The 22,322-nt window shown below is 31.1% G+C and overlaps 2 protein-coding genes and 1 long non-coding RNA gene across 4 annotated transcripts; 2 read left to right on the top strand and 1 right to left on the bottom strand.

Annotated features, from left to right (window-relative positions):
• Positions 1 to 1,270: 1,270 nt before the first annotated feature.
• LOC132737682 (zinc finger protein 862-like) lies at positions 1,271 to 4,926 on the top strand. Its single transcript, XM_060725015.1, has 8 exons — positions 1,271 to 1,312; positions 1,533 to 1,679; positions 1,918 to 2,378; positions 2,650 to 2,768; positions 2,884 to 3,101; positions 3,579 to 3,708; positions 3,948 to 4,215; positions 4,486 to 4,926. Exons 1-8 carry the CDS (start codon positions 1,282 to 1,284, stop codon positions 4,798 to 4,800), a joined length of 1,689 nt encoding a protein of 562 aa, XP_060580998.1. The 5' UTR covers positions 1,271 to 1,281; the 3' UTR covers positions 4,801 to 4,926.
• Positions 4,927 to 8,334: 3,408 nt separating this feature from the next.
• On the bottom strand, positions 8,335 to 17,725 carry LOC132737686 (uncharacterized). Of its 2 annotated transcripts, XR_009626770.1 has the most exons (7): positions 17,389 to 17,725; positions 17,103 to 17,157; positions 16,623 to 16,690; positions 16,097 to 16,198; positions 14,680 to 14,856; positions 13,826 to 13,954; positions 8,335 to 8,538 (listed from the first exon to the last, which is right to left on the bottom strand). It is a non-coding gene; the product is annotated as an uncharacterized LOC132737686 (long non-coding RNA). The 2 variants fall into 2 exon arrangements; XR_009626769.1 differs by lacking the exon at positions 16,097 to 16,198 and having other exon boundaries at positions 17,389 to 17,722.
• Positions 14,865 to 16,048, top strand: LOC132737685 (DNA ligase 1-like). Its single transcript, XM_060725019.1, has one exon. The coding sequence runs from the start codon at positions 14,933 to 14,935 to the stop codon at positions 16,031 to 16,033; it is 1,101 nt and encodes a 366-aa protein (XP_060581002.1). The 5' UTR covers positions 14,865 to 14,932; the 3' UTR covers positions 16,034 to 16,048.
• Positions 17,726 to 22,322: the final 4,597 nt, after the last annotated feature.

Below are 22,322 nucleotides of genomic sequence, written 5' to 3'. Positions count from 1 at the left end.
TGATTTAGTTGACCATGAAATCCTTTTGATATAAACTCAAACTTTATCACTTTCTGTCACATCATTAAAACTGTTTCATTCGTATCTGTCTAATCGTATACAAATATTTCAAATTGGAGACTTACAATCTGACGTACAATATGTTACATCTGGCATTCCACAAGGCTCAATATTAGGTCATTTACTGTTTCTTTTTTATATAAATGATCTCCCAAATATTTGCGAGGATGTTAGCATAGATTTATATGCTGATGATTCCACTTTGCATAAATCTGGAGATGCCATATCAGTTATAGAGGAAAAACTACAATATAGCCTTAATATGATAATTAAGTGGTGAAAAATAAATAATATGCTTTTACACCCTAAAAAAATTTGAAAATTAACGACTCACCTCTTGACAATGTAGAATCACAAAAAGTGCTTGGTATTTATGATGAAAATACAATCAATTGGCAATGTCAGATAAATGATGTGTATAAAAATTGAACTCTTAACAGGCTTCGCGAAAGTTGCCGGACCGTCGGACATGTCCGGCAAAAATCAGGCCGGTCCAATATTTTTTTTCGGAGTTCCGGACCTTATGTCCGGTACGAATACCGGGATATAATCAAGACCGATCAAGACCGAGTTTTCTCCCTTGAATGAAAAAAATGTAAAACGAGTTTTGATTCGCCGTTTCCTTTTAAGTGTCCAATCAAATTCTAGATACATACGACTGTCAATAACCAAAATGTCGGTGTTTTTACAATACTACGCTGGCGCTACGCCCGGAAAAAAACGCAAACTGTCAAATGAAGAAAAAAAAGAAAAACAGAAAGAATACGAGGCCAGGCGCCCGCCGCGAAAATTTGTTGACAAGTGGAAAAATGGTCTCTCCTGGTTAGTTTTCCTGGAGGAAGATAAGAAGATGAAATGTGCACTATGTTCTAATTTTTATAAAGATCGTGCAATGGACGATCGCATATTGTCTAAAAATACATTCATACTGGGTTGTGGCAACCTAAAAATTTCAGCAATTGAGGACCATGAAAAATCAAAAAGTCATGAGAAAGCCGTCACCAGTGAAATGTCAAAAAGTAGGACAGTCATTGAAAAAATGAATTCTGATGCTGGCAAGTCACTGAAAATGTTGAAGCAAGCGGAAAGACACAAGGTTGCCTACCTGTTCAGAAATGCACATGCTGTTGCAAAACAAAATCGTCCCATATCTGACTATAAATGGCTGTGTGAGGTGATGTGAGGTAGATCAAGCTAAAAAGCTGTACATTCTTTTCATTCATGATGGATGGAACAACCGATATATCTGGAGGTAATATATACTTTTTCAAAACATGTTGCACTTTAATTTTTTAATAGATCTTAACCTCTCAGTTTTTTACTTTAATTATAGATTATAACTAGTTCACACAACAATTTAATTATATGGTTATATCAAGATAAAATACAAATAGATGTTATATATATAATTTTAGATTACATGTTACATGTTGTTATCAACGTATAAATAAAAACGTTTATCTTGTATTTAGATGAGCAAGAGGCTATTTACGTAAGGACATCCAGTCAAGGTGCAGTAACAGAGAGATTTCTTAATATCGGTTCACCTAAATCGACAAAATCTGAAGATCTTTTCGAGCATGTTTTGGCAGTATTCAAAGAATGTAATGTTGATAAAGGTAGATATAATAATAGCAGTCTTTTCTTTAATTACTAATCTCCCCAAAATATAACGGAAAACGGCCTTTAAGTAGGTTTTCTAATTCGTGAAAATAGAAATAAACCTTATTACTTTTTTTAAATTTGAAATCAATTTGGAAAATAAAAATATGTTATACTTTATTTTAGGCAGCTTAAGTCGACCTTCAGGCTTTTTTTGGTGTTACTAAATTATGCATTGTTAAATGAATATTTCAGACAAACTAGTGGGTATGGGCAGCGATGGCGCCTCCAATATGACAGGATCACGATCCGGATTGTCAACACTTTTGAGACAGCGTATCAACCCTGAAATAGTTAACGTACATTGTATGTGTCACAGACTTGAACTTGCTTTCCGTGATACACTGAAAAAGTCAAAATTGTATGATAAGTTGATGACATTGCTCATTGGCATACATTATTTTTACAAGAAAAGTTACAAAAACAAAAGTGCTCTCTTGAACGCCATTGAAGCAGTAGGTAAAGGTGTGTTACCACCTAAAGTAACTGGAACCAGATGGCTTCCACACCTATGTAGGGGAATAGGTGCTCTTTTGAAGACTTACAGAGCATTAGATGCCCAGTTATCTACTGCAAGTCATGAAAATGCTAAAGCAGAAGGCCTCCTTAAACTGATGTTAGATAAACATGTTCTGGCATTTGCTATTTTCTTACAGGTAAGTTTCAATAATGGTCGGATTTCATTTTTTAGAAAAGAATAGAAATCTAAGATAATTTGCTGATAAAAATTAAATGATCCTGATTTAATATTTTCCTGTTAAAATTTTGTTTTAATTTTTTGTTTTGATAGGTTAGAAAGTAATAATTACATAATAAATGGCAAGTGCATTGTACATGAATATAGCATGAAAAAAATATGCAGTATAAAATATCAAATTAGTATATGTATTGACAAAAAACATTTTTTGGTTATTTTTCCTTATTTAGGATGCATTGGATCATGTCATGACACTGTCCTTGAAGTTACAGAGAGATGATGTCACATTGTCTGATAGTCTGTGCTGGGTTGAATCTACTTTAGAGTTACTTCAGGAAAAGAAGGGAAGGTATGTACATAAATTAGTTTGATAAAATACTTCTGATTGCTAAATGTTTAATTGTCTATTTTTATTAAAGCAACATTTAATAAAATGGTAGTAATGTATATCATAAATTTGTCAGGAAGTGTGAAAGCTTATGTCATCTACTGGAGACTGGAATGTATGATGGGATTAAGCTGAAAGGTGTAACACCAACAATGACTTACACTGATGACATTCTCCAAGGTCTGTCAGATGCTATTAGTAACAGATTTATGACTGACCAGAAAAATGTGCAAAATGCCACAAAAATACTTAACTTTGGAAACTGGCCAGCAGCAGGAACCCCAGAATTACAAGGTTTCTGTTGATGCCGAAATGATTAATTTGTTGATTTTTCATGTTTCAGTTAACAAATGTTTTGTTCATTATCATTGTTTCAATTTCAGGATGTTTCAGTTTTAGCATTAATTTTGTTTACAGTGAGGAGAAAGAAAATACACATTGTACACTATGACAGATGTTTTATAAAGAAACCATGAAAACCGAAATAATGTTATAAATCAAAATGTTAAAATACAGAAAGATAAAATATTTAATCATACAGTGTGTATTTTCTTCCTTCACACTGATTTGTTGGATCAGTTTGGATTTAAAGTATAAAATTTAAGCTTCAAGTATACCAGCAACTGTCATGTTTATCTCTCAAACTCATCTCAACATAAAGAGCTGTAACTTACCTTTGAAGTTATTTAACTGTTAAGTCAAATCAATGATAAAATCTGAATTCATGTATGCAAGATATTTTCATTTAATACAGGCATTTATTCCTTTTAGAGTTTGGACAAGAAGAGGTATTGATGGTGTTTAGAAACTTTAATGCCAGTATTTGTAGAGTGACTGCAGACATAACTGAAGATAATCTGGTTAACCAATGGAGTCTTCTGAAGAAAATTGTCACAAAAAAGTAATTTGGAATTCATTCAAGTTTTTAAAACAACACTAAATGTCTGATTGTCTCTGATTGTTTATTTTATCCAAGATCAAATTTGAAATGTTGTACAATATAATTATCAAATATACAGCATGATGATATTGTAAAGTTAAAATGTAAATAATTCTAAAAACTTTTAAATCTTAATAGGGGTGAATTTGATTTCATCTTCATCACAATTTCAGTTTTTATAATCTTTTGCTCAATTTCAGGTATGGAGGGAAGATGTCTTCTCTCTCTTGGAAGACTGTACTACAGGAAAACTGCGACTTTCAACAGATAGCGCTTGTCATAGATGTAATGTTAACCATTCCCTCCACAAGTGTGAAGTGTGAAACAGCCTTCTCCCAACTGAAGCTTTTAAAAACCTGTAGACGGTCAAAGCTTGGGACTTCTGTTCTAAATGACTTGATGATTGTCAAGTTACAATCTCCATCAATAGCAAACTTTGACCCAGAAGATGCTATTGAAAAATGGCTGGTAAGATGCATGTAAATTATCTAAAAATGTTATTAAACATTAGATCACTCATTAATAAACTAAAATATCATTTCTATGTGTAATATCTTACATGTTTCCTTTCTCACTAAAACAATACTGTCAGGAAACCTGTAATATTTTCAGGTTTACTGTAAAAAGCAAACACTGTACTAATTCACTAAAGATCTTGTTTTCATTACACCTTACAAACTTTTCTCACCAGCCTAAAAACATAGTTAGATTTGAATAATCTTGTTCTTGTTCCTCCAGGCTGCATCAGTAATGGGACGGCGTACAACTTATATCAGAAGGCCCAAATCTACACGCGTCACTACCACAGTGGTCACTGACAGTGAGGCCCTCAGTGAGAATAATGCAACTGACACTGAAGAAATTGTACCAGTACCCAGTTATGATATAGATACTGCAGAAGCAAGACCCTCCGTTTCCACTTACTCTATTGACATGCTGTGTGATAAGGACTCTGATTATGATGATGATGATTTTGATCATGACTCAGAATGTTTTGATTTTCAGACAGAGTCAATCAATCTTGACAAATTGATGTTTTATCTAAGGGAATAAAATGGCTTCAAATCTTTAAAAGTTGTTATGTCTTTAAAAAAAAACACAAAGGTATTACCATATACTTATATTTGGAAATTTTTTTCGGTAAGACAAAAGTTCTTTCGGTCAGACAAGAATTGAAAGTTTGTCTGACCGAATGTCAGGCAAATTTTTCAGCAGTTTTCGCGAAGCCTGTCTTAAGTTAATTTATTTAGGAGCATAAAGTACTTTTTATAACAGGAATCTCGCATGCTTTATTATAATGCATACCTTCTTCCTATTTTTGATTATTGTTGTAATTTATGGGGGAAAGAAAACAATAAATATATATTTTAAATATACCAAATACAAACACGAATTTTTAAAATTATTCTAGACCTTACAATGTGAAAATGATCAGAAAATTAATACAAAAGATTAAAAGATGGCCTTTTAAAAAAAGATGTATTTTTCACACTGGTGTCCAAGTTTATAAAGCACTGAATAATATGCCCCCTCAATATATCCGAGACTTACTTACCATAACAAATAATCAAAAGTACAATCTAATATCGATATCTCGCGGAAATTTAATTTCGTCTTACAAACCACGTACTTATTATTTTAATGACACATTCCAATTCAATGCCATGGCTATTTTGAATTCCATACCACTGTCTATAAGAAGAAAAACAAAATTTTCAATATTAAGAATAGTTTAAAGAAATACTTATTTAATCAATAATTCAATCCATGTGTATTATATATACAATATACGCTCTTTATATTCGTACATGTGTTTTTTATTATCATGCTTTCTAATAATGGGGGTCTGTCTTAGTTTCAAGTTTTTTGACTGTGTTGTTAATTTTGTAAGTTTTTTTTTTACTTTTTAAATGGCAGATTAAAATTATGCACTGATGAAAGTATTATGTTTAATGATAATTAAAATGAATTGTATGAATGTTCAGTATATGTGTTAAGATATATGTTCAAATTGTGATAACCATTTAATCATTTCTTTTACATGTTATATTTTCTTTGATTGATGTGTGTTCTTTTGTGGTGTTTTATTTTTATTTTTTTATCTTTATTTTAGAAGGCCGCATTGTAAATAAAATGTTGCAATATGTATATGTCTTAATGTGTTACCTTCGGTAAATAATTTTTATTTCTGCATGTTTAACCATAGTCCTAATTAAAATATCACTGCCAAATACGTTTACATTTTTCGATGACATCAATAATAATGATTGAATATATCTTGGGTATTTTGAGTTTTACATTTTTGTCATTTATAAGATTATTTTCCTCGCAGATGAGGCATAAAGAGCGGTTCGTGAATATAAATCATCAATAACTGACAAAACATAGCCATAAAAAGGCTTCATATCATTTAAGTGTTAACCATTACGCTCTTATTTTTGAGATAATTGATAATAAAATCCGTCTCTGACCAACATTTTTATCATTTTTATTTTGCAAAATAAGTCTTCTGTATAACAAACCATGATTGAAATTCTAAATATAGAGTCACTTGGTACGTTTCTGTGTTATTTTCCTGATAACAATAGTAGAAGCTGTTTGCCAATGGTAAAATGATTTTTTGTTAAGTGAGTTAGTTCCTAGGTTCAAATTTCCTGAGCTTTCTGAGCCGGCAGGTACGCTATATACCGTCTGTGTCCCTCTGCAATAACGGGCATTTTCCTTATTGCATAAGGGAATTGTGCAGTCTACTTTCCAATCATTAAATTGTTCAATAAAGTACTATAATTCATTAAATATTCTTTCATTACATCTGAAAGATAGAATACCATATTTTCCGAATTGACATCGGACAATCTAAAGAAATTTAAACGTAATTTTGATAGGTAATTTACAGTTTTATAAATTTTTGATAACGGTGAAAAAACAGTATGTTTTAAGTAAAGATAACAGTTTGCATTTGTTTTAACTGAATTATTATCCACATAACATTTAACAGCTCGAAAAGAAATATGAATATTTATTTATACTTGCCATTTTGTACTGGTTTTCGGACATGACAAAACTTTAAAAAGGATCTAGAACTAGGCCTTATGATTGTTAATCAAGTACTTATTCATGCTTTTTACATGATCTTGCGGTCTTTTTTTCGAAGAAAAAGATGTAACATATATTAATATGTCATTAAGTCTTAAGTTAACACATCAATTTTAAAGGTAAACAGAACTAGATGTTCTAGAACAAAATATAATGCTGATATTTCAAGTATGGTTTTTTAAATGGCTTTGAAATGATTCCATACATGCGCCATATGCTCATAAAGGAATATATACACGTTCTATTTTTATATAAGTATTTTGGAAGATTTTTTCCAAATTAAAAATATGCAGTGTGCAATAACCTTTTTTAAATAATTACTTTAAAAGTAATACAAAAAAACACGTTTATATAACCGTACGTTCGATATACAAATGTAAGGTTGTCCTTTCACATTTTGTGAAATGTTTTCTGAAAGAATGCAAAGAATATAAATGCATAGTAATACAATTCATTTAAAATAATAAGATGACTTGACACGAACATCTAAGCACTTTTATAAAAAAAATATTCCTATAATTAAGAATACCTTGACGTAAATGCTACAAATGCTACGATGCTCAGGCTATTTTATCAATACTTTATTACATTTATTTATTTTCCGACTTTGAGTACGAATATTTCTGAGTACGAACCATCGCATTGTTTTGATGATTACTTTCAATAACATTGCATATATCTTATATTATTATGATTTTCAGATGCCATTTGTATATATAAATGTTTATGATCTATTCTTAAATGATGACATACGTTTATTTTCTTCATGTAATCTTGCTTAAAATTTGGTCACATTTCTGAATTTGCCACTGGTCGGCCATTTTGAATATTAATGTTATGACGTCACAGGGTACTATAAATACTGCGCGTTAGCATATCGTTGTCATCTCAATTCAGGTCGTCTGGTAGAAAAGTTCTCTATTGAGTAGATAATTGAAGACGATTAAATTACCGTAAATGGACCAGTTACAGGTGAAATTCACTTGTTGTTATTGTTAAACAGTTATAATTACTTTGCCAGTGTAGAGAACGGTTGTTCCAGAAATGGTTCATATTAGATCTGGTATAATAGCCAATCCAGTGTAGTACCCAATCTGGTAACTACCAGATCTGGTATCTCATTATATTGTACCAAACCTGGTACTTGTTTACTGAAATCTTGTCATCTTTAGGATTAATAATTATAGACTTTAGGCATACATGACTATGTATATTTAAATAAATTGATCTATATGATATTATAATTAAAAGAGTTTTAAGTCTACAAAATGTCTTATGTGTTCATTTATAATTTGGTACTTGGGCCGTGTAAAACGAACCCTGGGTTAATGTTAGGCTGCAGACTGCCCTGGAAACACTAAGCAGGGGTCTGGGCACCCATCTGGTGTCAGAAGTGGGATCTACAAGGTCTAACAAGATCATGGTTAACACAAATGTTTTAGATAAATTGAATATGAAAATATAGATAAGAACAGGGATATTTTTTTAGAATTTAGTTAGTATTACACATAAGTGAAAAAAACAAGTTTTCAATTTTTAAAGTTGAATATTCCTGACAATTGGATAGAGAAATTCAAAGAAAAATTAAATATTTGGGATAAGATTTGTCTGAGATTGATATGTTGTTTATGTTGACAGTTTTCTGTTCTGTTTTCTCTACACTGCAAGGTTATCTGTTGATGTTCTGTTGACAACCTGGAAAAGATAATGATATAATAAGTTGACACTTGTGATAAGTTACAGTGACAAAATTATAATAGTACAATAGTACAGAATTATGAACTTATTTGATTTTTTTTATGAAAAGTTACAAATAAGAAAATATAGTATATATACATATTTCCAGGTTGTGAGGTAAATTGTTTCCTTGATAAAAATATATAATTAACTTAGTAATAGTTAAAAATGGCTGAATCAGATATTGATATTGATCATAGCTATTCTGTTGTGAATACGAAAAACACTGAATCAATGGATAACAGTGATTATAGTGAAGGTGATCAAAGCTCTTCAGAAAATGTATTTAATGGAAATCAATATGTTTCTTGTTCTAGAATTGATAGTCTTGAGAATTTTATGGGAAGTCAAATTTCAAATTTAGTAAAAGAAATAGGCACTTGAAGCTTTACTTTAGAAAATGTAACTAGTAAAATACAAAATAAACTAAGTACTGTAGAAAATGATATTTTATCTGTTAGATCACGGTTGTCTTAACTAGAACATCCTGATAATGAGGTTAGTTTGAATCATTATATAAACAATGTACATTTTGAGCATAATGATTATTCTCTCAAATTCCTGTTCATATAACATCATCAAGACCAAGTAATATTAGTAATAATCATATAGGCCAAAATTTCAATGTAAGCTCTGCTGATAATATGATATCTCATGACAAGAGACATGGTTTGAAAATGAAACCACAGAATTTTAGTGGAGAAGAAGATCTTCATGATTTTCTCACACAGTTCGAAATAACTTCTGAAATTAATGGTTGGACATATATATTGAAAAGTCCTTATATTTGGCTAGTACAGTAATAGTATAACGTTTTGACGTTTTAACTAAGCTAGTTTTTTATTAAAGATTACCTTTTGCTGAAATGATTTTAGTGTAACTTGACTATTATGTTAATTGTTTATATTGCGACAATATATTTTAGTTTACGATACTTTAAAATATACGTTTGGTATACGTATTTTTAATAAACGTTTGGTATCATATAATATAATAATCGTCTCAGTGATCAAGATCATTCTTATCAGCCAATGAAAATAAAGTCATGCTTGAGCGATCATCTCAGCAGGTATAAATAAGGCGGCAGAGCCAAAATTACTCAGTCTGCAAAGGAATTCACCGGGACCAGGTTACTTTATGTAATTGAAGCCTCGCTTCATACATAGAGGATAATTTCGTCTACCTAACTGAAGCCTAGCTTCATAGGTAGAAAAGAAGAATTGGCAAAACTAAATACCCTTGTTTATCCAATTGAAGCCTAGCTTCATGGATATAGTGTCGTTATAGTTTAGTTGTGAAATTGTATTTGACTCTGGGTACTTATAGACCACCACATTTCCTGAAAGCCTCGCTATCAGAAAATTGGTAACATATAGGTATTAAAAATCCAGAGGTAGATTTAAAACGAATAAGCTTTGTATAGTTGGAACTTTGTTGTAAATCCCTACCAGCAACTTATCTTTCTATCTAAATAGAAGCCTCGCTTCATAGATAGGGAGGTAGTTGCTGGACTATAGGAATTATCGGGTTGCAGCGTGATATCTATAGTTTTCAATAATTTTATAGTGTTATATTGTAAACATCATCTTTACTATATTGAGCCTTTTTGAGAATTTAATAGTGTGTTTCGGAGTGTTAATTCAAGCTGATTGTTTATAATATTTGATCATTTAAGAATCATTTGTATCTAATCAAACGGCAGGTAGCCCAAAGAAAAATTAATAATATATTTGTGTACATCCGCTCGGTACACGTTACAAAAATTGGTGGCAGCGGTGGGATCATATAGATAAAAACACCATTATCTGGCCCCACATATTAAAATAGATATTTGTTAAGAAATGTCTGAGAGTAAAGATTTTAGTAATAGCAATGAGCTTATTTTGTTACACGAAAAACTCAGAGATTTGCAGCACCAAAATGAAGCTTTGAAATTGCAAAATGAAATATCATTACTTGAAAGACAAATTGACAGTATGCAGTTATCGTTTCAAAATCAATATGACTCAAACTATGAAGACAAACAAACGTCAACACCTAAATTTTTAACAAGACAATATGCAACACCTCTATCAGAAAGAAGGAGACGTTTATTACCACCGACCCCAGATAAAAAGCCCTTTAAAATAGAAAGTGTCTTAACCCCATTAGCTGAAAATCAAAGGTTTACGGAATCTCCTTGTGGCTCTGATTTAAATTATCCGAGGGATCGATTTGTTACTTTTCGAAAGAGAAAATCACAACCAGCAAATAAAACAGAGTCCTTACACAGCAACATACAAATGGATACTTCAAATTCAACAGAAATAAAACGTGATCCTAAAAACTCAAATTCAAAACGAAGTGTTATGATGAAGCCAGATACGTATAATGGAACTAGCTCCTTGGATAAACTTTAAAGCGCTTTTTGAGGCATGTTCAGAAATAAATCAATGGACAAACAAAGAAAATGGCTTTATTTATTAGTTTCGTTAACAGGGGAAGATCGGGTATTTGGAAACCTGACAAGCAAAGCACCAAATTATGATGAACTTGTATTAGCATTACAAGAAAGGTTTTCACCACTCAATCAAACTGAATTATATAGAGCTCAACTAAGAGAAAGAAGACAAAAAGCTACAGAATCTTTATCTGAAATGGGGCAGGACATAAGACGTTTGACTAATTTAGCATACCCTTCAGCACCATCAGATGTAAAAGAGACTTTAGCAAAAGAACAATTCATAGATTCTTTGATTAACTCGGATATGAGACTTAGAATTAAACAAGCTCGTCCTACAAGCTTGAATGAAGCAGTAAGGCATGCTGTTGAGCTTGAGGCTTTCAACAGGGCGGAACGAAAATCCAATGAAACTCGTGGTTATATGAGAAAATTAAATTCTGACGAATATGATAGTCAGAAAAGTCAAGAAGACAAATTAGATAGCCTGATAAAATTAGTAGAGGAAATGAAGAATATGTTATCAAAGTTTCAACGCCAAAATAATTTTAAAACTTTTGATAAAAGAAACATAGATACATCCCAGCGAAATCAAAATAATAGAATGTCTTCTAGAACATTTGCTTATGGGTCGAATACAAAGTCTTTGAAATGCTATGAGTGTGGTCGGGAAGGTCATAATAAATACAATTGTCGAAAATTCATTAGTAGATCAAAACGAAAAATTAATGTGTTGGAGAAAGATTGTGAAAATTTGTCTGATTCGTGTGGTTCAGGGTTATTTGTTGAAGCTACAATAAATGGCATCAAAGCTGATTGTTTAATTGATACTGGTGCAACACTTTCAATGATTTCCTCAAGTTTTATAAATAGATGTCAGTTTCCAGTAATTTTAGAACCGGTTGAAACAAATATTGTAAATGCATCTGGAAATCCTTTAGAAATTAAAGGTAGGACACATTTAGATATGAAATTGAATGATGAAATTTCAACAAATCCTTTCATAGTTTCTGACATAGAGGAAGATGCAATATTAGGATTAGATTTTATGACAGCAAGAAATATTGTAATAGATGTTTCGAATAATCAGTTAACAGCCAATGGTAAAAAGATGAAAATAAATTGTAAAGGTCCGATTGGTTGTAACCGCGTGATTTGTCATTTTTGTGGAATGAATTTTAGAAAGAAATCTTATATAAGACAGCACTGTAGAAGAATACATAAAGTAAGGGAATCTCAAGATACAGGGCATTCGGAAAATGTGCATGCTAAATCTAATTGTTAGAGGCAGCTTAAAACAATATTTTGTTAATTCATGCGGGGCGCATGTAAAACGGAGGCGTGGGTAGTGTAACGTTTTGACGTTTTAACTAAGCTAGTTTTTTATTAAAGATTACCTTTTGCTGAAATGATTTTAGTGTTACTTGACTATTATGTTAATTGTTTATATTGCGACAATATATTTTAGTTTACGATACTTTAAAATATACGTTTGGTATACGTATTTTCAATGAACGTTTGATATCATATAATGTAATAAACGTCTCAGTGATCAGGATTACTTTAATCAGCCAATGAAAATAAGTCATGCTTGAGCGATCATCTCAGCAGGTATAAATACGGCGGCAGAGCCAAAATTATTCAGTCTGCAGAGGAATTCACCGGGACCAGGTTACTTTATGTAATTGAAGCCTCGCTTCATACATAGAGGATAATTTCGTCTACCTAACTGAAGCCTAGCTTCATAGGTAGAAAAGAAGAATTGGCAAAACTAAATACCCTTGTTTATCCAATTGAAGCCTAGCTTCATGGATATAGTGTCGTTATAGTTTAGTTGTGAAATTGTATTTGACTCTGGGTACTTATAGACCACCACATTTCCTGAAAGCCTCGCTATCAGAAAATTGGTAACATATAGGTATTAAAAATCCAGAGGTAGATATAAAACGTTTCGGAGTGTTAATTCAAGCTGATTGTTTATAATATTTGATCATTTAAGAATCATTTGTATCTAATCAAACGGCAGGTAGCCCAAAGAAAAATTAATAATATATTTGTGTACATCCGCTCGGTACACGTTACAATAGGTACTGCCAGATCTCTGCTTACAGAATTGTCTGAAACTGAAAGAAGAGATTTCTCAAGTTTGATTTTAAAACTAAAGAGCAGATTTGGCTTTGAAAATTAGGCCGAGGTATTTCGTACTCAACTAAAAACTAAAATAAGGTTAAAGGGAGAGTCCATTCCTAAATTGGCCCAATCAATACGTAAATTGACAAGAAAAGCATATCCAACCGCAAACCCAGACGTTGTAGATGCTTTAGCTTTAGATAGCTTTATAGATGCCCTGAATGAGTCTGATATTAGACTAAGATTAAGAGAAGGTAGCCCAAAAAAGCATATATGAGGCTGAACAAATAGCTGTAAGGATGGAAGCTCATAGGCTTGCTGACAGACAGAGAAGTAGACTGATAGGCAGTGTACAGGAAAGAATTGAAAACCCTACAAATTCTGTATCCTCACAAAATAGTTCTCATAGCAACCCTTACCTACCTAAACCTAACATGCCGAAACCTACATTTAACAGACCATATCAAGCTCAGGAATTAAGACCTGAAAATAATAGACAGCAAACAAGACACAATTTCAATCATTTTAGAAACTATCATGAAAATAGGAATACTAGGTATTATGCTAGATGTAATGGAAACCAACCAAGTTCAAGGTATGATAATAGAAGAAATCAAAATCTTAATCAGGGAAACAAACAAATGCCAAGTTGGAGGGGCCACAACAAGTATGTACCTTTCTGCCTGATGGCACATCACACTGCTATACATCAATCTACTGGTGTCACACCATTCTCTGTGATGTTTGGAACTCAAATAAGGTTGCCAATTGACCTACTGATAGGAGCTCCTCTTGTAGACAATCCTGAAAAAGAAAACAGGTATGCCAGTGATTATGTAAGAAAATTAGAGGAAAAAACTTCATCAAATTCAATCTTTTGCTAGAAAGAAATTAAAAATTTCAAGTGATGCTATGAAAAGAAATTATGATTTAAATGCTAATCAGACTTCTTATGTAGTAGGTGATTCTGTTTGGTATCATAAAATATGATAAACAAGATCAACAAGGAAAGGCGGCGTTCAATGAACGCAACACCCACAGAGAAAAGTTGGTAGAAGTGGAAAATTAACAAGACCGTGGAAAGGTCCATATCAAATAATTGAAAAAGCAACATTTTATATCGAATAAAGGGTAGTCAGAGAGAACGACCTAGAGTTGTTCATCATGATAAGCTAAAAGCATACATTAATTAAATAAATAGGTGTAAATGGCACACCTATAATTCACAACAGTAACATTAGTTTTATCGTTACTGTTCTGCTGTTGTTGTTGGTAATTTTTACTACATATTAAATAAATATATGATATTCAGTTGATAATGTCTCATTCAAAATGAAAAGATTAATGTATATATGATTCTTTACCAATTGATTATTATAAATGAAAAGATTATATAATGATGATTATTATATACATGAAATGATAAATAATACTTGATAAGAAATTACTTTCATAACATGTTGAAAAGTAATTATTGTACATTCACGAAATATATTGATGGATAAATATAAAGATAATGAAGATTATACTTAGGAAACTTATTTTGTCTATCTTCAGAAACCCTTTAAATGTAAGATTTGTGGGGATATCTCCTTTACAACCCGAAGCAGATGTTACAGTCACATTCTAGAACAGCACTCTGGTGTGACATGGAAGTGTAGATTCTGTTGCAAGGTCTATCATAGAAACACACCGCAAGCAAATACCTGTCACGACAAAAAGGAAAATTATATTAGGTTTGTCCAGGCTACAGGTGAAAGAGGGAAAGAAGCTGATGACATAATGGAAAGATTTAAACTAACAATTCCTGATTTGATAATAGACAAAAGGCAAGGGTATAATATGATAAGGAAACAGACAAGACCAGAATTATTCGAAAGAAAGAGGGGAAGGCCGCAAAGCAGAGAAAATAGATGTACGAAAAGGAGAAGGGAAAGTTCTAGCTCAAGTAGCTCTGAATCATCAGACACATCCAGATCAAGTAGTACAAGCTCAAGAGAAGATGAAACGGTAACTGCTGTTAGGGATCTACTTGATCTGGAGGATGACTTTCAAATTGTGGAACCATGTTATGAAGAGAAATTAAGAAAAGAAGGTGAAGAAAGACTAAGAATTGAAAATGAAAGAAAAGAGAAACAGGAAAAATTTAGAAAAGAGAAAGAAAGGAGAGAGATAGCAGAGGTAAAGGAGAGACAAGAAAGGGAGGAGAGGCTCAGAATTGAAAGGGAAATAAAAGAAGATGAAGCAAGGAAAGAGGCAGAGGAGAAAAAGAGAAAAGAGGAGGAACTTAGACTTGAGAAAGAAAGAAAAGAGAAAGAAGTGAAGGAAGCAGAGGAAAAGCAAAGGCAAGAAAGGGAGGAGAGACAGAGAGTAGAAAAGGAAAGGAAAGAGAATGAAGCAAGGAAAGAAGCAGAGGAGAAAAAGAGAAAAGAGGAGGAACTTAGACTTGAGAAAGAAAGAAAAGAGAAAGAAACAAAAGAAGCAGAGGAGAAAAAGAGAAAAGAGGAGGAACTTAGACTTGAGAAAGAAAGAAAAGAGAAAGAAACAAAAGAAGCAGAGGAGAAAAAGAGAAAAGAGAAGGAACATAGACTTGAGAAAGAAAGAAAAGAGAAAGAAACAAAAGAAGCAGAGGAGAAAAAGAGAAAAGAGAAGGAACTTAGACTTGAGAAAGAAAAGAGAAACATGGAAGCAGAGAAAGAAAAGGAAGAAAAGGGAAGAGTAGAAGAAAAGAGACAACACGCAAAGGACAAGGAGGAAAGACATAGTAAGAAAACAGAAGAAAAACAAAAGATCGAAATAGTTACACTGAATGTAGGAGGAAGAAATTTTTTAAATTTAGATACCACCGTGAAAGGCATAATGGACAAAGTAGTGCTAAATTAAGATGAATTGTTCATTGACAGGGACAGTGAACTATTCCCATATGTTTTAAATCATTTAAGATACCGTCAACAAGGAGTGATGAACCTGTCAAGGGATCTTTTACCATCAGACAGAGGAAGTTTGGCTGCATTACAACTCGAGGCGAAATATTTCAACCTCCCAAAGCTGGAAAAACAGTGCAGTGACAAAAGGATAAGTTTAAAAGAAAATGTTTAAACAAGAATAAATAAAGTGTTATAATGTCAAATATACATGTGATGATAAAAGGAATATTTAGAAAATAATTATTGAAAGATAAAAGGAATTTTTAGATAAAAGAAATACATATGACAAAAGGAATTTACCGATAAACTAAGTATCAGCATGATGAACAAACTAAAGGAACAGTATAACAGGTATCTTTAGTGGACTTTAAAAGATTAATTTAACTTTATACAAATAAATTTCACATTTAATGTTTCCAACTAATTTTAGTGTTAACAGATATTTCAAAGTAAACTTTTTGCCATAAATTTTATTAAGCAAACTTTAATCAATTTCGTGAGAATTAATTATCTTAACTTTATTTGTGAGACAAACTCATACTTACGTAATATACATATTTTGTGATTATTCTACAGGATTTTGTGCCATGCACAGTTCAGTGTGTCTGAAATACTTTAAAAATAATACAATGAACATTAAATTTTTGTGCAAAATAATTTGACGCTATAGAATACATCAATGTTGAATATACATGTATACATATAGTGTTATTAATAAATAACATTTGACATTATACTTTGTAATGCAATGTTACTAAATATTAAAATTTATGAACACTTAGTGCATTATAACTGACATAATTGCTTACTTTAACAGATGAGACTTACACATTTCTTATATTAAGAATATGTAAAGACATTTTAATTATTATCTTTGTGGAATATACATGTACTATTACTTTTAGGCATGTTAAATTATTATTGTTATTGTTTCCATAAGTTATTGAAGTCAATTCGCATGTGAAGTAAAAGTGATATTTTTAAATTATTGACACAAAACAATTATTTAAAGGCTGTATACTTACATATTTATAGACATCTGTACTGGTTCTACAGTCTGAATTGCTTTGAAGAGGTATCCTAAAAGAGACTTCCTATTGTTAATTGTAAATAAATTTTTATTTTGAATTGTTAAATTGTTATAAAAAGATTATATCTACAAGTGAACAACATAACTCTTAATTAATTGGTGTTGTTAATTATTTACATGTTTTTCAGTAATCAATTTAGTCAATTAAGCATAATTATAATAAGTATTTGATAGTGTACTTTTAAATAAATAGTTAAAATAATATGTAAAAATTAACTTACCACACTTCTTAATCGGTGACCGATTCCTGAGAGGTGGGGGTAATGTGATGCTCAGGCTATTTTATCAATGCTTTATTACATTTATTCATTTTCCGACTTTGAGTACGAATATTTCTGAGTACGAACCATCGCATTGTTTTGATAATTACTTTCAATGCAACTGCATATATCCTATATTATTATGATTTTCAGATGCCTTTTGTATATATAAATGTTTATGATCTATTCTTAAATGCTGACATACGTTTATTTTCATGTAATCTTGCTTAATATTTGGTCACATTTCTGAATTTGCCACTGGTCGGCCATTTTGAATATTAATGTTATAACGTCACAGGGTACTATAAATACTGCGCGTTAGCATATCGTTGTCATCTTAATTCAGGTCGTCTGGTAGAAAAGTTCTCTATTGAGTAGATCATTGTAGTCGATTAAATTACCGAAAATGGACCAGTTACAGGTGAAATTCACTTGTTGTTATTGTAAAACAGTTATAATTACTTTGCCAGTGTAAAGAACAGTTGTTACAGAAATGGTTCATACCAAATCTGGTATAATACCCAATCCGGTGTAGTACCCAATCTGGCAACTACCAGATCTGGTATCTCATTATATTGTACCAAACCTTGTTTACTGAAATCTGGTCATCTATAGGAATAATGATAATAGACTTTAGGCATCCATGACTATGTATATTTGAATAAATTGATCTATACAATATTATAATTAAAAGAGTTTTAAGTCTACAAAATGACTTACCTGTTCATTTATAATTTGGTACTTGGGCCGTGTAAAACGAACCCTGGGTTAATGTGAGGCTGCAGACTGCCCTGGAAACACTAAGCAGGGGTCTGGGCACCACAATTTGAAATAATATAAATGTAATATAATACAAATATTGACTTTCAAGGGAATGAATATGATGTGATATGTACTGAAAAAAAGATAATGAACCAGACATATGTTTATCGATAAAACGTGAATTCAGTTCATGTAAATATAATAAAAATCTTCTGTAAAAAAAAACAACAAAAAAAACATTGTGTTCTGTCCCATTATTCTTAAAACTAATCCGGCTATTTCAGACTTGAACTGAACAAACAAGTTGACCAAATTCATTTTATCTGTTTTGTACGTGAAAAGTATAGCAGACCTTTAGAACGCTTTATAAAAAAGGCGACATAAACTTGTCAACTAAATCACATACATCATTCTATAAAATCCTTACAGACGTGATGTCACGCTTTTTATCAAATGATTCTAAATATAGCCTTTGATTCTGAGGGTTTTCCGGAAATTTTTGGGTTGATAAGAACGGACTTTATTATATACGATTTATATATACATAAGAGCAGTACGACTATTCTAAGATTAATGTAATAATGATTAAAACGACGGACGACACTTATGATCTAACATTTCTAAGCATCTAACATGAGTAAGCTATAGATATTGCTTCAAACGTCATTGGCACGTGTCTTAGTCATGTGCCCTAAAATTAAATGCAACACTGTCTATTTCCACACCTTTATTCTTCGATTTTCTCTTTAAGTAATTATAATTATTATCATTATTATTGTTTTATTATTACTATTATTATTATAATTATGGACAATATTTAATACTCCACCCCTTAACGAATTTATTTCAGTTGATAGAGTTTTTACTGTTTTTTTTTTAATATAGGTCATACTGAAACTGTGACGGCCGATTGCAATCTTCCTCACTTTTTTATAAACGGAGACCTAAGGGGTAAAAAAAGTAACATAATAAAAGAAGTAATATCCACATTTGTTCTTTTTAATCAATATTTGAAATACTTATGTACAACTACTTATTGTAGGTCAATCTACATTTAAGTGACATTATGCTCATTTTTTTTTCGTTGTCAAGTTTAATTTGAATCAAGAGATTGACTATTTTAATAGTGATTGAACAAGAATAAAAATTAGAAATATAATGATAAAACAAACTCACACACTATAAAGACTGAACCACTCTTTTTATCAACTGAGCTAAGCTGATATGTTTATAAAAAATCCAAGTTTGTGTTTATCTATTAATTTAAAAGTAGAATACGAAATTGATAACAAATTGATAGCAAATATGGTATATGGCAAATGAATACTTAGTTTACTTTTAAATGAACATAAAAGATTATTTTGGTGGGTAATCTGCCACTTTATCAGAAATAAAAAAAGAACACAACTACAAAATTCAAAAACAAAACAAGCGAAGGAGGTAGGAATGACTTGACAAGGGAACATTCCCTTCAAATATTGCATTTTGAATTGTGATATTTTAAAGTTAATTTTCTTGAGCTTTTTTCCAACTTTATAAAATAGTATGTGTAAAATGCATCAGAAAAAAAAAGTTTTGTACAAATGCACTAAATATCAAAGCATTTTTTGATACAAGACTACAAACGAATAATTGACTAAAATTTTAGTTTAATTATTTTTTTAACATACTGTGCAATTAGTCATAAAAATTATGGGCACTTAAATGTTTGACGTTGCTTTTCCCTGATAAGAACACATCATAAATATGCACTTCCTTGTAACTCAGTACAAAAATAATTTAATAATTTCAGTTTTTCATTTCATTTACACACGACACAATTAACGCATGAAATACTATGCATGATTGTAATATAACACAAGGAAATTTTACGAAAGAATATGGATAGTTTATACAGAATGTATTAAATCTAATTACACATTCATCACAATATACCATGCAAAAACCAGTAAGGAACAAAAATGAAATGCTTCATTGCTCAAAGTAACAACCGCTTACTTTTGAAACCATGTAAAAACCTATTTACCGACCCATACTTTTGGACATTTAGTTTCTTACGAACACCGGGTTATTTACTTATCGTTCGTGTTGTTTTTATACAATGTATTATTTATCTCTCTTAGTATGCACAAATATGCCTACAACATTTTGTTAGTTCGTTTGTCAGTCATGAATCTAATAAAACAAATGAAAAACACTATTTAGTGATGAAGTAAGTTGCATGAAATAGAGTAAGATTTCACCCTATTATTATACTTTTTGTCTTTTAAAACAATTTCAAGATCGTTTTGCTCTAAAATCATATTGGCATTTATAGTTATCTTTAAGTTTAAAAGGAAATATCAGTTATCAGATCGGAAAAAGTAGACTCATTAAGAAACGCTTGGAACTATGATACTTTGATAATTGTTGCTATAATTATAAGTCAGTCATGAAAAGTCCCTATAAGTTTTAATTGTAATAATAAAGAATTATGAAAAGCAATTTAATATGTTTCTACGTGTACGTATGGTACATACGTAACTATCATATACAATGTATTTAATACAAATATTGATTCAAGCATCATTCTGCAATCTATACAAACTTAGCCCTTTAAAATACATCACGCTTGTTTTGCTGAAACATTTCATTGCATGGAACTACTGATGTTGGCTATTATTTGTAACAATATAACAACTAGTATGCTAAAATATACTAAAGTGTAAGACTGATGTATGCTTAACTTGAAAAAGCTGATATCTGAAATACTCAATGACTGCTATATGAAAACGGTATCATTTATTTTATGCCCAGTATATTTGCAGCAGCTAGCTTGTCTACGTGAAACTATAGTATTCACTCAGTGTTGATAAATCTATAGGTTAAGGGAACTAGTTTTCTTGTAGCTGATTGTTTCCTGGCGCTTAATTTATACTTTTGTTTCCTTTAAATAGTCTCGTTCTGCTTTTTGCTTTTATGTGTGGGCATTTTGCTCCCCGCCTTTATCCAGATTAGGTCAACATATATAATTATTGTAATATGTTTTGGACGAGACTGTCCTTCATTATTTTTAAAGAACTTACATATAATAACATAGTGTTCAGTCTTCTACCATTTAGTATATGTCGAACACGTTTGCCTCTCCAGCTTTCTGTCATTATTTGAGTTTTTTTTTTTTAAAAAAACTTTCTTCTTGTTGTATAAATGCTATAGCTCTAGAGTTTATGATATTTAGCTTTAGTGTCTTTTAAGAAAAAAGAAAAAGAAAACAAACAAACAAACAATAAAATCATATTCAGTGCAAGACGTTTGGGATCTGTTATCAATTGTTTAACTGTTTTTGCAATGCAAATAATCTTGAAAGATATACAAATATAACAACTATGTTGAAATTTTGAAATTTACTATTAGTATGAGCATATTATTTAAGATAAGGAGTATTGTAACTGAATTATAATGTGCTGCTATGATTATTTTACTTTAAAACCGAAACGACTGATCTTTAATTAAATTCTAAACTGATGACAATACGTTAATACCCTATGTTAACACAAGCTTACAATGTTTTACACAGCACAAAAACAAAGAAGAAATAATAGTATGCTTTTTGTATTTAATAGAATAAATTATGTCAAATTGACGTCAATGATTATAGAAAAGGTGCTCTGACCTTTTAGCAATCGCCTACACATTAATAATCGTATAGAAAACCCTGATGACGTTTGCAATAAATAATTTATACTAAAATAGGACTTAAACAGGAGCGGCTTGACTATACTTATAAAAGAAATATACTGAATCACTTGAGAGCGTCTAAACAACGGTAAAATTATCTTGCTCCATTTACTAGAGCCAGTTCGTTGGCAGAGGTGAATTTTTGATATCTACTACGCCATTCAGCACTGGCTTAAGCAGAATTTAACATTTAACATACAATATTAGAATCAACAGTTGTGACCATACGGTGCTTATCATGGAATGTTCAATTTGACACGTATTTATCACTCTATGCAATATGCTAAAGTAGTCCTTTAACTTTAATTTAATGATAAAATGACATTCAAGTCAGAAGCAAAGAAAACAACACATTACTCTTTATTTACATACCATAATTCCTTCGTGGTATTTAAAACTTTTTACCTATAATAGTG

Source organism: Ruditapes philippinarum, unplaced genomic scaffold, assembly GCF_026571515.1.
Source record: "Ruditapes philippinarum isolate M1 unplaced genomic scaffold, ASM2657151v2 ctg131_1_1_1_1, whole genome shotgun sequence".
Taxonomy (NCBI): Eukaryota; Metazoa; Mollusca; class Bivalvia; order Venerida; family Veneridae; genus Ruditapes; species Ruditapes philippinarum.
This window is presented reverse-complemented; position numbering and strand designations above follow the sequence as displayed.